Below are 12,705 nucleotides of genomic sequence, written 5' to 3'. Positions count from 1 at the left end.
GGAGAATGATAATAGCTAACATGCTCATAGAATGCTTACCATGCGGCAGGCACTGGTCTAAACACTCCACATGTGATAACTCACTGCAAAAGCACACTCCTCATTTCCCGAGCACTTACTATTGCTCGCAACAATCTAGTGAAGCAGGTGCTGCTATTTACACCTGTTTTACAGACACTGGGGCTGGGAGAGGTGAATACTTTGCCCGTAGTCACAGAGCTGGGAAATGCAGAGCCAGATTTAGAACTGAGATCTGTTGGTGTGAGAGCCCACTTAGCCATAATGCTTCCCACACGTTTAAGGGTGATCCATCACTTCCTGGGCACTGAGTCTCACTGGACACCTGGCACGGAGTCTCATTTTTTTTTTTTTTTAATAACTCACCCGATTAGAGACTTTAAGAACATAGTTACATTTCTTCCGTAGAAGAATGGCACCATTAATACAGTTGATTCCTTTGGCAGCAATTCTAAATAAAGACATTAACAAGAGCTACCCACTGGACTTAAGATAGGAATGCCCACGCCCCAAAGCAACTTCAGCAGACACATTTAGATACCTCCCCTTCACCCCTCAATTATCTCCCAACTGGTCCTTATCCTTAGAAAGGAACCTCTCCACTCTCCCTCCCTCCCGTCCCCTTCCAGATCTACAAAGACATGCCCCTACCCCTTTTCTTTCTAAAGTGAATCTTCTGCAACATCCTGACCGTAGGAGCACTTTGGACACATCCAGCACATCCAAGATAACTCAACCTGCCTCAGCCCCCTGCCCCCCAGAGGGCGGCCAATAGAGGCAGGAGTTAAGCACACGCATTAACCTTTTCATGTCCAACAAGACGGCCTTTCTTTTCTACGCCAAGGGTGGCTTCTTGGCTGCCCGATTGTCCTCGCCCACCTCCCCAAGATGGGCGTGTATTCTCCTTAATTCAGGAATAAAATCCTGGCTATCTCCAGACAAAGATAGGTAGGAGTCTGTAGAAACGGGCTAGGAAGGAGCTTAAAATACTTCACATTCCAGAATCACCCTCCCTTCCCCCCCAGGAGATGGCTTTATTCCCGCTCCTTTCTCAGCAGAGTCGACTCAAAGGAGCTGAAGCTTGCAGTCAGGCAGCTGGTGCTAGCTGTGTGGGCTTAGGTACACGACTGAAATGTCTCAGCTTTAGTTTGCGTATCTGTGAAATGGGTGATACTATCCTCTTCTCCAGGTTACCACGAGGATTAAGAGACATAAAACGACTGGTATCAGTGCCTGTACCTAGGAGTCTACTGTCTTATGAAGGACCCGGAATCACTCAAGGTCTAGTAAAGGGAGAGAAGTCCTACACATTAGTCTCTTGACAAATGTCCTCAAAAAAGTACAGGAAGCCTGGCTGGTGTGGCTCAATGGCTGAGCTTTGACCTATAAACCAGGAGGTCATGGTTTAATTCCCAGTCAGGGCACCTTCCCCGGGTTGCAGGCTCGATCCCCAGGGTGGGGTGTGGAGGCAGCCAATCAATGATTCTCACTTATCATTGATATTTATATATATCTCTCTCCCTTCCTCTTCAAAATAAATAGTATATAAGTATATATATATATATATATATACTTATATACTATTTATATATATATATGTGTGTGTGTGTGTATATATATGTATATATATATATATATATATATATATTTTTTTTTTAAATGTTTTATTTATTTTAAAGATGGGAACAGCCCTAGCCAGTCTGGCTCAGTGGATAGGGCTTCAGCCCACGGATTGAAGGGTCTCGGGCTCCATTATGGTCAAGGGCACATACCGCAGTTGCAGGCTTGGTCCGGCCCTGGTCTGGGTGCATGTAGAAGGCAACCAATCGATGTGTCTCTTTCACATTGATATTTCTGCCTCTCCCCTTCCCTTCCACTCTCTCTAAAACATGGGAAATACCCTTTGGTGAGAATTAACAACAACAAAAGGATGGGAACAGACTTGGCAATAACTAAAAGGAAAATTACATTTTAAGACAAGAGACCCAGTAATCCAAGTCTGTTTTTATCCAACAGCTACTTCTAAACTGGGTTTGGGGATGTGGGGGCAGTGGGGGTGGAGCGGACAGTGTGCCTGGCAGGAGTCTGGGCTTGGGTTCTGATTTCGTTATGTGACCCTGAGCAAGAAACCTCTCCAGCCCAGGACCACGTGCAGATGTTGCCTACTTACCAGGGTGTGATGAGGGTCACTGGCTAAGTTCAGGAATTTAGGGTTTTTTTACCCAACTCAGACTCCATAGGAGTGCAGGCGGGCTATACCAACCCAGGTTTCAGCTGTAAGGCAGGAGTAGCTGAAGCGAAGTGGCCTTCTCCCACCATGCTGCTCGTGGCCCTTCTAAACAGCAAGTTTTCCTTTCCGTCCCAGAAGGGACCGCTCTGGGGCACGACTAACCCTCCCAGCCCCTGATGGGCAAAGGGGCTGGTTATGGAACGTATGTATCACTTCATCCCAGGAGGTGGCAGGCACCCCATCCCCCCCCCAGCCCTCGCCCCCCCAGCCTCACCCCGAGAGTTCCAAGCAGCAGTTAAGCGATGGAATTTCTGTTTTCCTCCTCCACACACCCCATGCTAACACAACAAAGCTGATCATTACTATGCCGTGGGGAAGACTTCTGGCTGCGGAGACATTCGGAGCTGGTTTCAAATCCCAACTTGTTGACTTACCCGCTGTGTCACTTTGGGCAGTTTTGTTTCACTCTTAGAACCTGTTTCCTCTTCTGTAGTCCTGGTTGGTGTGGCAGAATATGGAGAAGCTGAGACCTAGGCAGTACTCTATCAGAAAGAGCTATTCAATTCTCTCCTCTTGCATTTACAGCAACTTTGTAAGAACTATGGGAGGAAAAGGGAGCCTTCATGTTTTTTCATCAAATTTAAGGGGAAATTTTCACATCACATCACAAATTCACTGAGCATTTTTAAGGTACATGCCCTTGACTGGAATCGAACCCAGGACCTTTCAGTCCCTAGGCCGATGCTCTATCCACTGAGCCAAAATGGTTTCGGCTCACTGAGCATTTTTAAAAAGACATCCTGCAACGGGCCATCACACCACTAACATAAAAATAGTACCACCCTAAATAAAAAGTTTTACAGTTTCGAAAGTGCTTTATCATCTACTACCTCATTGAATACCTGCCAAATCCCTGCGAAGTAGCATTTATCCCCATTTTACAGATAAGAAAACTAGGACTCGGAAAGATTAGGCTAAAGGCACAGCACAAGTAAGTGGTGGAACCTGGATTTCCAGCCTTCTGAAGTACAAAGTCAGCATGCTCTGCAATTCACAAGGGAATTTCGTGTTCACCGAGCCTACGTTGTTCAGACATGTCTGAAATGGCATTTCAGGAACCCAAAGTGGAATGACCAGGTGAGCGAACGTGGTTAGAGAGATGCAGCCCTCTGGCTCCTTCGTAGCTCCCCTAGACAGTCTTCCTTGGTTCAGGGAGACTCAGCGGGCAGAAGCTGCCCCGACTCTGACATGTTTGAGAAAGCTTTTATTAGGTGTCCCGGAAGGCAACATTTTTAAATCAGGCCATCAATAATTACAACTAAAGACATCATTTCAGATAAACTTGCCTTTCAAAATAAGTCAGACTCTCACAACAGGATAACTGCCCAAGAGCTTTTTTCTTGTACAAAAAACACCACCACTTTGCAAAAGGCATACAAAAATACAGTATTAAAAAAACAACCCACAAACAAACAAACAGACAAAAAAACTGCTTCCAGTATAATACCCAACAGCAGCTTATAAAACACAAACTGTTCGGGTGAGACATCAGTAACCTACTTCCCACCATTCTCCAAAGACAGATCCAGGAGTCACTTGGCTCCGGAAAACCATGCTCCAAACGGTAGAGACTTTCTCCAAACTTCCACAGGGGTTCTCTAGGGCCACGAAGCCACCTCAGAAACAGACTCGCGTGCATAACAGGTTTGGAAGAAGCAGGTGGCTTTCCAGAGCCACAGACAGCTCTCAACCACCCTTCCCGCCCCCACTTTCAACTCCCACAGCCAGCAGAGTCCTGGAAGGGGGCTGATCCTTTACCCAGAACAGGCTTGAGGGCCACTGAGCTTGCCCACAAGACACGATAGGGTTAGGTGGTCTTCTGCAGCCTGGAGGCCGCCCCTGGAATCCACTTGGAGGTGCCAAGACCAGCTGGGGCGAAATGCACCACGGCCCGCTAAGCAGAGCTCCGCCCGGGAGGCCAAGCCGCCTTCTGGAGCCCTGGCTGCGTCCCAGCAGCTCTCCCAGGAAGACCTTCGGAGAGACCCACGTCCTGAGGCAGGGATCGGACTCCTGTCAGGCTGGCAGGTGGCCCACAGGTGGCTGCAGAGGCACAAGCTCCCTGGGGCTGCACGAGAAGGACAGGTTTGCATGGTCCTAGTTACTAGAATCCAGTAGAACTTCAGACGTATCCGTCGGGGCTTGAGATGAGAGGAAGCCGAGAGGGAGGAAGTGATACGGTTCTCTCCCCTGATGAGCCTGACCACCGCCTTTGAGAAAAGATCCCGAGATGGAAGACACCTGGGGAGGGCACAGGTTCACAGCCAGAGCTCCAAGCCTTCCCTAGGGGGGACCCACGTCCCCGCATCTTGGGGAAACATTTCTGGCCTCTGGGGGAAGGGGTGCCGGAAAGCCATTGCTGACGAAGGCAGGAGGAAACAAAAAAAGTCCCTCCTGAGGACAGAACGGTCTTTCCCTCAGAGGAAAGGGCCCACGGGGCTTCGAGACAAAGAATAATCCAGAGGCCAAGCTCTTTAAAATGTTTTCGAGGCCGCAGCGCGGTGCGGGAGGAAGGGGTGTCAGCTAACAATATATACGTATATATTAAAGGTTTCCAACTCCTCGGCTACTGTAAAGTGTCCGACAGTGAGGTAACGGTCCGTGTTGATCAAGTCCGCGAGCTCGTCTTCGCCCGACGGCTCGTGTGTCTCCTGGAAAAAGGAGCCTCGGGGAGCGCGTCCAGGCCCAGCTGTCCCAGCATCACCCCAGAGACACCCGTGGGAGCATCCCTCCCCGGCCTGGAGCTCATCCGGAGTGTGAGATTTCATGCAGGCTGGAGGCCCCGGCGACGTCCACCACCTGTTGCATAGCATCTGTCAGGCTTTTCTTCAGAGTCAGTGAGCGAGGCAGACCCCGAGGCTCCTCAGTCAGCTGCCTTCCCCGCGCAGCCAGAGGCGCCAGAGAGGACTCAGTGCTCCCGTGGAGTCAGGGAAGAGGGAGAGCCGGGTTCCCGGGTTCCCGAGAACGCAAGCCCTTACTGTGTGTGCACCAGCTGCAAAAAGCATCCTGGGATCTACTGTCCGCCGTAACCAAAAAAATGTGCAAATTACTAAAGCGGAGAGGGACGGTTACAAAAAATTAACTCGGGTCTCTGCAAGACGGAGCAGCCCGGGCGTGTGGGTCCGCTAGTAGCCACTGAGGTACGCGATTCTCTTCTGCAGCTGCTGCTGCCGGCACCGAAGCTGCCTCTTCTCCGTGGCCATCCTCTTCTCGGCCCCCACCAGGGCCTGCAAGTATTCCAGCGCCTTGCTCAGGATCACCACTTTGGGGGCCTTGGAGCAGCTGGCCAGGGTGGGCACCTGGTCCCTCAGGGCCAAGAACCGCGAGCGGAGGTCGTTCCGCCTCTTGCGCTCCAGGAAGTTGTGGTTCTTCCTCTTGGTCACATCCTCGGTGTCAGAGCCCACGGGTCTGGGGTGGCAGGACTGGGGAGCCTCGCCCTCTGCAGGCAGGGCGCTCCCGACCTCTTCCTGCACCTCCTCTCCCTTCTCCTCCGGAGCAACTCCCTCCGGGGCCTCTCCCGGTGGATCTCTCTCCGGAGGCCCTTCTTCCTGGGAACAGCTTTCGGGGGGGAAACGGGCGGCGTAGTTGTGCTGCTGCTGGTGGATGGAGATGTGGAAGTGCTTCATACAGGGGTCCAAGGGGTCCGCTCGCACGGTGATGGTCACTGGCTTCCGCACGCCCAGGGACTGCCTCTTCTCCACCGTCACCACGTCGATCTCTTCGCCCTCTGTCCACGGAGAGAGAGAGAGCGAGACACAAACACACGCCGTGAGAAACATACACAAGGACCCTCGGCCGGGAAAGGACGGCGACCATTTTCCTAATTTAGATAGAAGCAACCTGAAGGGAAGGGAAAGACAGCCGACTCATTGGTGAATGGGTGAGGGCAGTGGGAAGGGAAGGAGGGAAATATTCTCCAATTTCCTTCTGCACAGCGAGGCTCCGATAAGAACAAAAGGCAGGCCCAAGCCAACAGCCCCCAGTCTGCACCGGCTCTCCCCTCCCCCACGGGAGAGGACGGAGAGAAAGAGCTATCAGCCTGGGACAAAGTTTAGCTATAAAGATCTTCCCCAGTCGGGCTCTTTCATGCCCCATCAGAATTGTAAATGAGGGGTCTGTGGGCAGAGTTGCCCTTTGTTCCCGCCCAGCACAGCCTGCACTTGGGGAATTGTTACTTTTCACAAGTTATAAATCCTATTATTCCCCCACCTCTCTATTCTACTATCCCTTTCAGACGAAGATGCGGGGCGGGGAAGGGGGGGGGGGGCGGCTGCGGCCACCTCTCCTCCCTCCACACGCACACAGGGGAAGGGGAGGTCTCCGTGAGGGGCGTTCTGCTATCGGGTTCAGTGGGCTTCTAAAGTCATCCATCATTTATAGGCCGCCGGCCCCACCCCCTTCCCTGGACCAGAATAGGGTTGGATTTGTAAATCGCAGGTCGGCAAAAAGCTGCAGGAACTTCACAAAGGTACAAACAACGGTTTCCTCACTACCTGTGCCAGGGGTAAAGACTGAGCAGCAGAATATCCCCCCACGCAAGGGCTGAATCACCGGGGACCTGGACGTGCCCCATCGTCCCCTGGCTGGAAGGTCTCTTAGGTTACCCCAACCAGGAGAGGGGCATTTAGGGGAAAAGCTTCCTGCTCCACCACGCGTTTTTCAGACCTCCGCACAGAAGACCACCTAATGCATTCCAGCCTGACAACAGAGGAGCTCAGTGCCCCGTCTCCTTTGCATATCAGGAAGCTGGAGCCCCTTTGTCAGGAAGCCTTCCATTGTGTGGACAATCGCATTACTTCTCCATTAATAAAACCTGACCATTCAGCCCTCCTGGCCCCGAGGCCTGTGATTGGCTGGCTCGGCTGTGTTTGGAATGCTGTTTTACCCGGCCCCTCCCCGCGATTGGCTGAGCTTTGCCATCAGTCACTCTCCCCACCCCCCTCATTGTTTGCAATCTGTTGCATTTTGTTCTGGGCCATGTGGCCTGTGAACCAGGAGCTTGCAAACAGGTTCGGGTTAAAGGGCAGGTCAGGAGATTATTCGGGAGGCTCCCCCCGCATCCCAAACGTTAATATTTCAGTGTTAAACCTGGTGGCTGGGAAGTGCTCGGCCTCAGGGATAAATAATGTAAAACTCTTACTCCCGTTTTCAGAGTGAAGTGTCTAACTCTCCCCAGACAAGGACATGCCCTCAGCTGGACAAGCAAGGCCACCCCCCTCCTATGCCAAGGGAGAAACAGACCTAGATCATCCAAACCCACACATCACTTTTGTGACATTTTGGACCTCAAAGTAAGATCTCAAACTCCCAAAACAGTGCTCTTCCCACGCTATCACTCCCATCAGCCTTCCTAGAGATATCTCTTTATTGGTTTCTTGATCTCCAAATTCCCTTCCCAGCCATTAAACAAACACAAGATTTCTGGGGTAGGAAGCAAGCAGGTTAAAAATGACCTTAAACACAGTGGACTGAAAAAAAAAGTTCACTTTAAAATGTTTCTTGTTAGTATCCTTAGTTTTTCCCCTCACGTGTATGACGACTTCCATACCGTATTCCCTAGTCCCCGCTAAATAGTCATGCAAAGTTATCCTTAAAAGTGAACAAATGGGACATCTACAATACTTTCAACAATAAGGTAAATTTAAAAAAAAAAATGACAGGGTTTTCTCTGTCCTGCATCTTATAAAAGCGCCGTCTCCGATATTTCTAATGGACACAGAGGTTCGAGAAGAGGATAGGCTAAAAGCATAGTTGTCTGATGGCACAGGATGCTGGTCTGCCCTTAGTGCGGTTTATTACACTTTGCATTCAACGATGGGGAAAGGGGCCTGGAGTTCCATATCCCTGACCCCAGCATCTAGAGAGTTTGGCGCAAAGTAGGGGACAGTGAACATTTTTTCAAATGCAAGGAGGCAGCCGAGGCTCTCGGGCGCATTGGGAGGGAGTTAAAGGGACCCCTTTCCACCTCAGGCCAAAGCCACAAGGCAAGGGGCAGCCCTTCTCAGATAAACTACGACGAAGACCCTCTACACACCCAGAAGTACCTGGCGGAGATGGAGGGAAGCTGGGGCCCCCTCCTAGTGATTTCCTATTTCTAAGCCTCAGTTTTCCCATCAGTTAACGGTCAGAGTTCACTCCACCCCTACCTGTCTCGTGGGTAATGGTGTGGATGCACCAATGATAAGGGACGGGAGCATTTTAAAGTAAAGCAGACAGGAGACTAGGTTTTTAAAAGGAGGAAGGCTTTTGGCTCTGCACAAAAGGCTCCTCAGCTTCCTCTCTCTCCCTAGGGGAGTGTGGGTTTCCCAGGAAAAGAGGCAGCCACAAAACACTTCAAGCCTGGAGTGACCCTTCAAGGGACCTCTCCCAGCCTCCCAGGACAGAGATCCCCTCCTGTCCAATCCCGCATTGTCCTCGCCAAGCCTCCCCCCCGTCTCCCTGGTCCCCTGGGGTTCCAATCACCATCAGAGCAGCGCGGGCTCCCACGCCACTTCTCCGAACTGTTTACTAACACACCCACGTGCCAGACAGACACCGCTGGGGGCTCCCCGGGCGGCTTCAGCCCGAGGAAGGGGGAGGTGGCCGGAGGGCCAGCGAAGATCCAGCGCCAGACCTCAGGCAGCGGCAGAGTTTTGGCCACCCATGGGGTTCCCCCCCCCCGTCCCCCCTCTTTGATCAGCCCGGCGCAGTCCTTACCCGAGTCGCTAGGGCTCTCGGACCCCGAACAGGCCTGGGTCTTGGGCTCGCTCAACGGACAGGGGGCTGCGGGCACCGGGGCGCCCACGTCGAGGCTGGGAGCGCAGTCCGGGGCGGCGGGCAGCTTGGGCGGGTTCCCCCGGGGCGCGCCGGGGGCCGCCAGCCGGTCGCTCACCGCCCTCTCCAGCCGCTCCCGGGCCGAGAAGCCGCTCCACATGCAGTCCCGGCGGATGATGGAGGCGTAGTTCCTGCCCCAAGCTTTGGAGTGGCCCCGGGATTCCGCCTCGTCCCCGGCGCCCCCTCCGGGCCACGGCTCCGGGGGACCAATTCCGGGGGCCGGGTCCCCGGCGCCGGGACCCGAGCCCCAAGGCGGCGACGTGGGAGGCGACGGCACCAGCTCGAATTTCTTCCAGATGTCCTCGCTGGGCGCCGTGGAGCGGTAGAAATCCTCCCCGCAGTCATAGTCGTAGAAATAGTGCTGGTACGAGTCGAAGTCCATGTCCGCTCCCTGCGAGAGGGGAAGGGGGACGCGAGCTGATGGGGGGTCCGGGCCCCGGGGGAGGGAGGCGTTCCCGGGTTCCCAAGCACCGCCGGCTGCAAGGCTCTCCCCCTCCCGAACCTCCGGGCTGGGCACCCACGCCCTCCCCTCGCGTCCCGGGGAGCCCGGGGCTGGGTCCGCGAGCCCGGGGAAGCCGCTCCCGGAGCGCGGACGCGGCTGCAGAGGAGCGAGTTCAAAGCAAACTTTGCCAGCGCCGCCCGGGGCGCAGCTCCCGGGGCCCGGCCGGACCGGGCGGGGGCGCCCTGTGCCCAGAAGGCAGCCTGCAGCCCGCTCGCCCCCCGGGACCCGTGCCCGTACCCGGGGCGGCCCCCCCAGCCTCACCTCGCTCCGGCCGCCCGCCACCGGGAGCGGACCCGCTCGGGGCCGGCGCGGGGCAGCCCGGCAGCCCGCACACAAGCACATGCGCGCCACCGAGCGCGCGCCCCGCATCCAGGAGCGCGCCCCCGCGCGCGCCCCCTCCGCCTCGCTCGTGCACGGGGCCCGGACGCTACCGGGAGAGGCGGCGCGGGAGCGCGAGATGCAGGCGCATTGTTTCCCGGCGCCTTATATCTCGTCGCGCGCCCCGGGCTCCGGGACCCGGGGGCGGGCCCTACGGGACAAGCCCCTCCTCCTCCCGTTCGCCCCCTCCCAGCGGTCGACAGGTGGGGACTCGGAGTCCCCGCCCCGCCCCTGCCGGCTGGTCTCCCCGGCCCCCTGAGTCCCCTGGACCCCACAAATGCATGGCACACTGGGAGGGCATGGCGGGCGGCGAGCTGCTGCAGCCCGGCGGCCGGCGGCGGGGGCGTGACGCTGCGCCGAGACCCAGCCGGCCCGGCAGGCCGCGCCGAGACGGGGACCCGGCCCACTCCGGGCTGGGAACGAGGGCAGCTCCCCGCCGCGCCCCGCCCGGCCCAGCCCCGGAGGCTGCTTCCCAGGCCTCGCCCAGCGCGTTCAGGTGCGCCCGGCCCGCGGGGGGCGCGGCGGGGAGGCCTCGCACCTACACTGCGCCCCCTGGCGGCCCGCACTCCCGCTCCGGGGCTGGTCCCCAGCATCTGCTGCTTCACCCGCGGACCCGTTTCTGCAGTTAAGGGGTTGCAACCTGGACTCCAGCGAAACGAGGTGGTGAAGATTTCGGACTCTGGAATCTGAAACTTCACTTTTTTCTTTTCTTTTTTAAATATTTTCTTGATTTTTTTACAGAGAGGAAGAGAGAGGGATAGAGAGTTAGAAACATCGATGAGAGAGAATCATCAATCAGCTGCCTCTTGCACCACCCCTACTGGGGATGTGCCCACAACCAAGGTACATGCCCTTGACCGGAATCCAATCCAGGACCCTTCAGTCCGCAGGCCGACACTCTATCCACTGAGCCAAACTGGTCTCAGCTTCTTTTCTTTTTTTAAATAATTTTCAACAGTTCTTATGCTGTCATTTTATTTTTTTATTTTTTAAATATTTTATTGATCTTTTTACAGAGAGGAAGAGAGGGGGATAGAGAGTTAGAAACATCAATGAGAGAGAAACATCAATCAGCTGCCTCTTGCACATCCCCCATTGGGGATGTGCCCGCAACCAAGGTACACTCCCTTGACGGGAATCGAATCTTGGACCTTTCAGCCTGTAGGCCGACGCTCCATCCACTGAGCCAAACCGGTTTCAGCTTCTTTTCTTTTTAATCCTCACTCGAGGATATTTTTCCATAGATTTTTTTTTTTTAAGAGAGTGGGAGAGAGAGACATATTGATGTGAGAGAAACACATGGATTAGTTGTGTCCTGCACGGGCGCTAACTAGGGCCCGAGCGGGGAGGAACCTGCAATGGAGGTACGTGCCCTTGACCGGGATGGAACCTGGGCTGGGACCCTTTGGTCCTTAGGTGGGTGCTCTACCCACTGAGCCACAGTTTACTTTTTTGAGCCTCGGTTTCATCTACAAAACGAAGGGATAGTAAAACCTCAGCGAATTATGAGTTCTTAAAGAAGATAATGGTATCTAGAGAAGGGAATTAGATGAGGAGGGGAGGCCAGCAGAACAGAGCCCCTGGTTCGGGGGTAAGGAGGATAATTTTCCCCCAGGGCCAGGCCACGTTGCGGCCTCCCCCTTACACCACGCACAAAACACTCTGTAGGGGTTGCAGTATTAGAGGAAAGAATGGGGATTCGGCATCTGGAAACTGCTTAAGCTCTTACTTTGCTACTTGCTAGCTGTAGAGCTAAGACACATGAAGGCCTCTGTCTGCTTACCTGTAAAATGGGAACATTGCTTGCAGCTTGCAGCTCTCTGACCAAGATGATGGACAGGTAAACCCTTTATGTCATCTTACATGTAGAGTACCTTTGGTAAAAGAGGAAAAGTCAGACGATACAGATATTCTATTTAGACCGATGAAAGTAACTTGGAATAGCTGCCAATTAATCTAGAATGCTTCACCTGGCATTCAAGGTCTTGTCTCTGTCTACAAGCAGCAGCCTGATGGCCCGCTGTCTGTGTCTTTCCCTCTCACCTCTGTGGTCTAAGAACAACATCCCAGCAGAGAGAAAGGAGAAGGACAAGTAGTTGAGTGTTATTGGAACATGGGACACACGGCGTGAGTTGATACATGAGTTGGGAGGAGGCAGGGAAGATGATACCCTCAGCTTTGAATATGTTGGGTCTAAGGTGTATGTGGGACATCTTACTGGCTCTTACTAGCTTTGTTACCTCAGTGCCTGGCAGATATTTATGAGCTTACTGAGCGATTCAGCCAACCAGATATTATTGAGACAGCCTGTGTGCCCTGCTTTGTGCTGAACAGAAGCTTAGATCAGGAAAGTTTCAGTCTGGTGGCAGGCCTGAGGCAGAAGAATTGGAAATGTCTTTTGGAGACTTATTCTCTGGTCCATAAAAATGTCTGAAATGGTTGCTGTACCAGCGTTCTTGGTTACAAATGACAGAAACTAGCCCTGGATAAATTTAAGCAGAAAATCACTTTGTTGGAAGGATTTTTGAGTTTAGAATCCATACGAAGCTGGGAATCTGTGCTTGGAATACGAGTCTTCTTTCTTTATCCAGACAAGAGTCCTTACTCAACAGCCCCTCTCTGTGATTCATTGTACAGTAGTAGGTGATATTGGGGGGGGGGGGGGAAGCCAGGAGATGACTCCACCTCAAGAAACAGGATACAGTAA

General features: G+C 53.8%; 1 protein-coding gene across 2 annotated transcripts; it reads right to left on the bottom strand.

Annotated features, from left to right (window-relative positions):
• Nucleotides 1-3,495: 3,495 nt before the first annotated feature.
• Nucleotides 3,496-10,205, bottom strand: MYCL (MYCL proto-oncogene, bHLH transcription factor). 2 transcript variants are annotated; one of them, XM_045584803.1, is made up of 3 exons: nt 9,882-10,205; nt 9,002-9,479; nt 3,496-6,032 (listed from the first exon to the last, which is right to left on the bottom strand). In XM_045584803.1, exons 1-3 carry the CDS (start codon nt 9,987-9,989, stop codon nt 5,431-5,433), a joined length of 1,188 nt encoding a protein of 395 aa, XP_045440759.1. In that variant the 5' UTR covers nt 9,990-10,205; the 3' UTR covers nt 3,496-5,430. The 2 variants fall into 2 exon arrangements, with proteins under 2 accessions (XP_045440759.1, XP_036302819.1); XM_036446926.2 differs by having other exon boundaries at nt 9,002-9,509; nt 9,882-10,158.
• Between the last annotated feature and the right edge of the window lie 2,500 nt (nt 10,206-12,705).

Source organism: Pipistrellus kuhlii, unplaced genomic scaffold (genome assembly GCF_014108245.1).
Source record: "Pipistrellus kuhlii isolate mPipKuh1 unplaced genomic scaffold, mPipKuh1.p scaffold_m20_p_2, whole genome shotgun sequence".
Lineage (NCBI taxonomy): Eukaryota > Metazoa > Chordata > Mammalia > Chiroptera > Vespertilionidae > Pipistrellus > Pipistrellus kuhlii.
The sequence above is the reverse complement of the archived record's forward strand: the minus strand, read 5'-3'. Positions and strand labels throughout refer to the sequence as shown.

Coding starts and splice junctions, on each gene's coding strand:
- MYCL (XM_036446926.2), bottom strand. CDS start 9,989: ATGCGGGGCGCGCGCTCGGTGGCGCGCATGTGCTTGTGTGCGGGCTGC. Junction 9,510..9,881: donor TGGCGGGCGGCCGGAGCGAG/GTGAGGCTGGGG, acceptor CCCCTCTCGCAG/GGAGCGGACATGGACTTCGA. Junction 6,033..9,001: donor CGAGAGCCCTAGCGACTCGG/GTAAGGACTGCG, acceptor CTCCGTGGACAG/AGGGCGAAGAGATCGACGTG.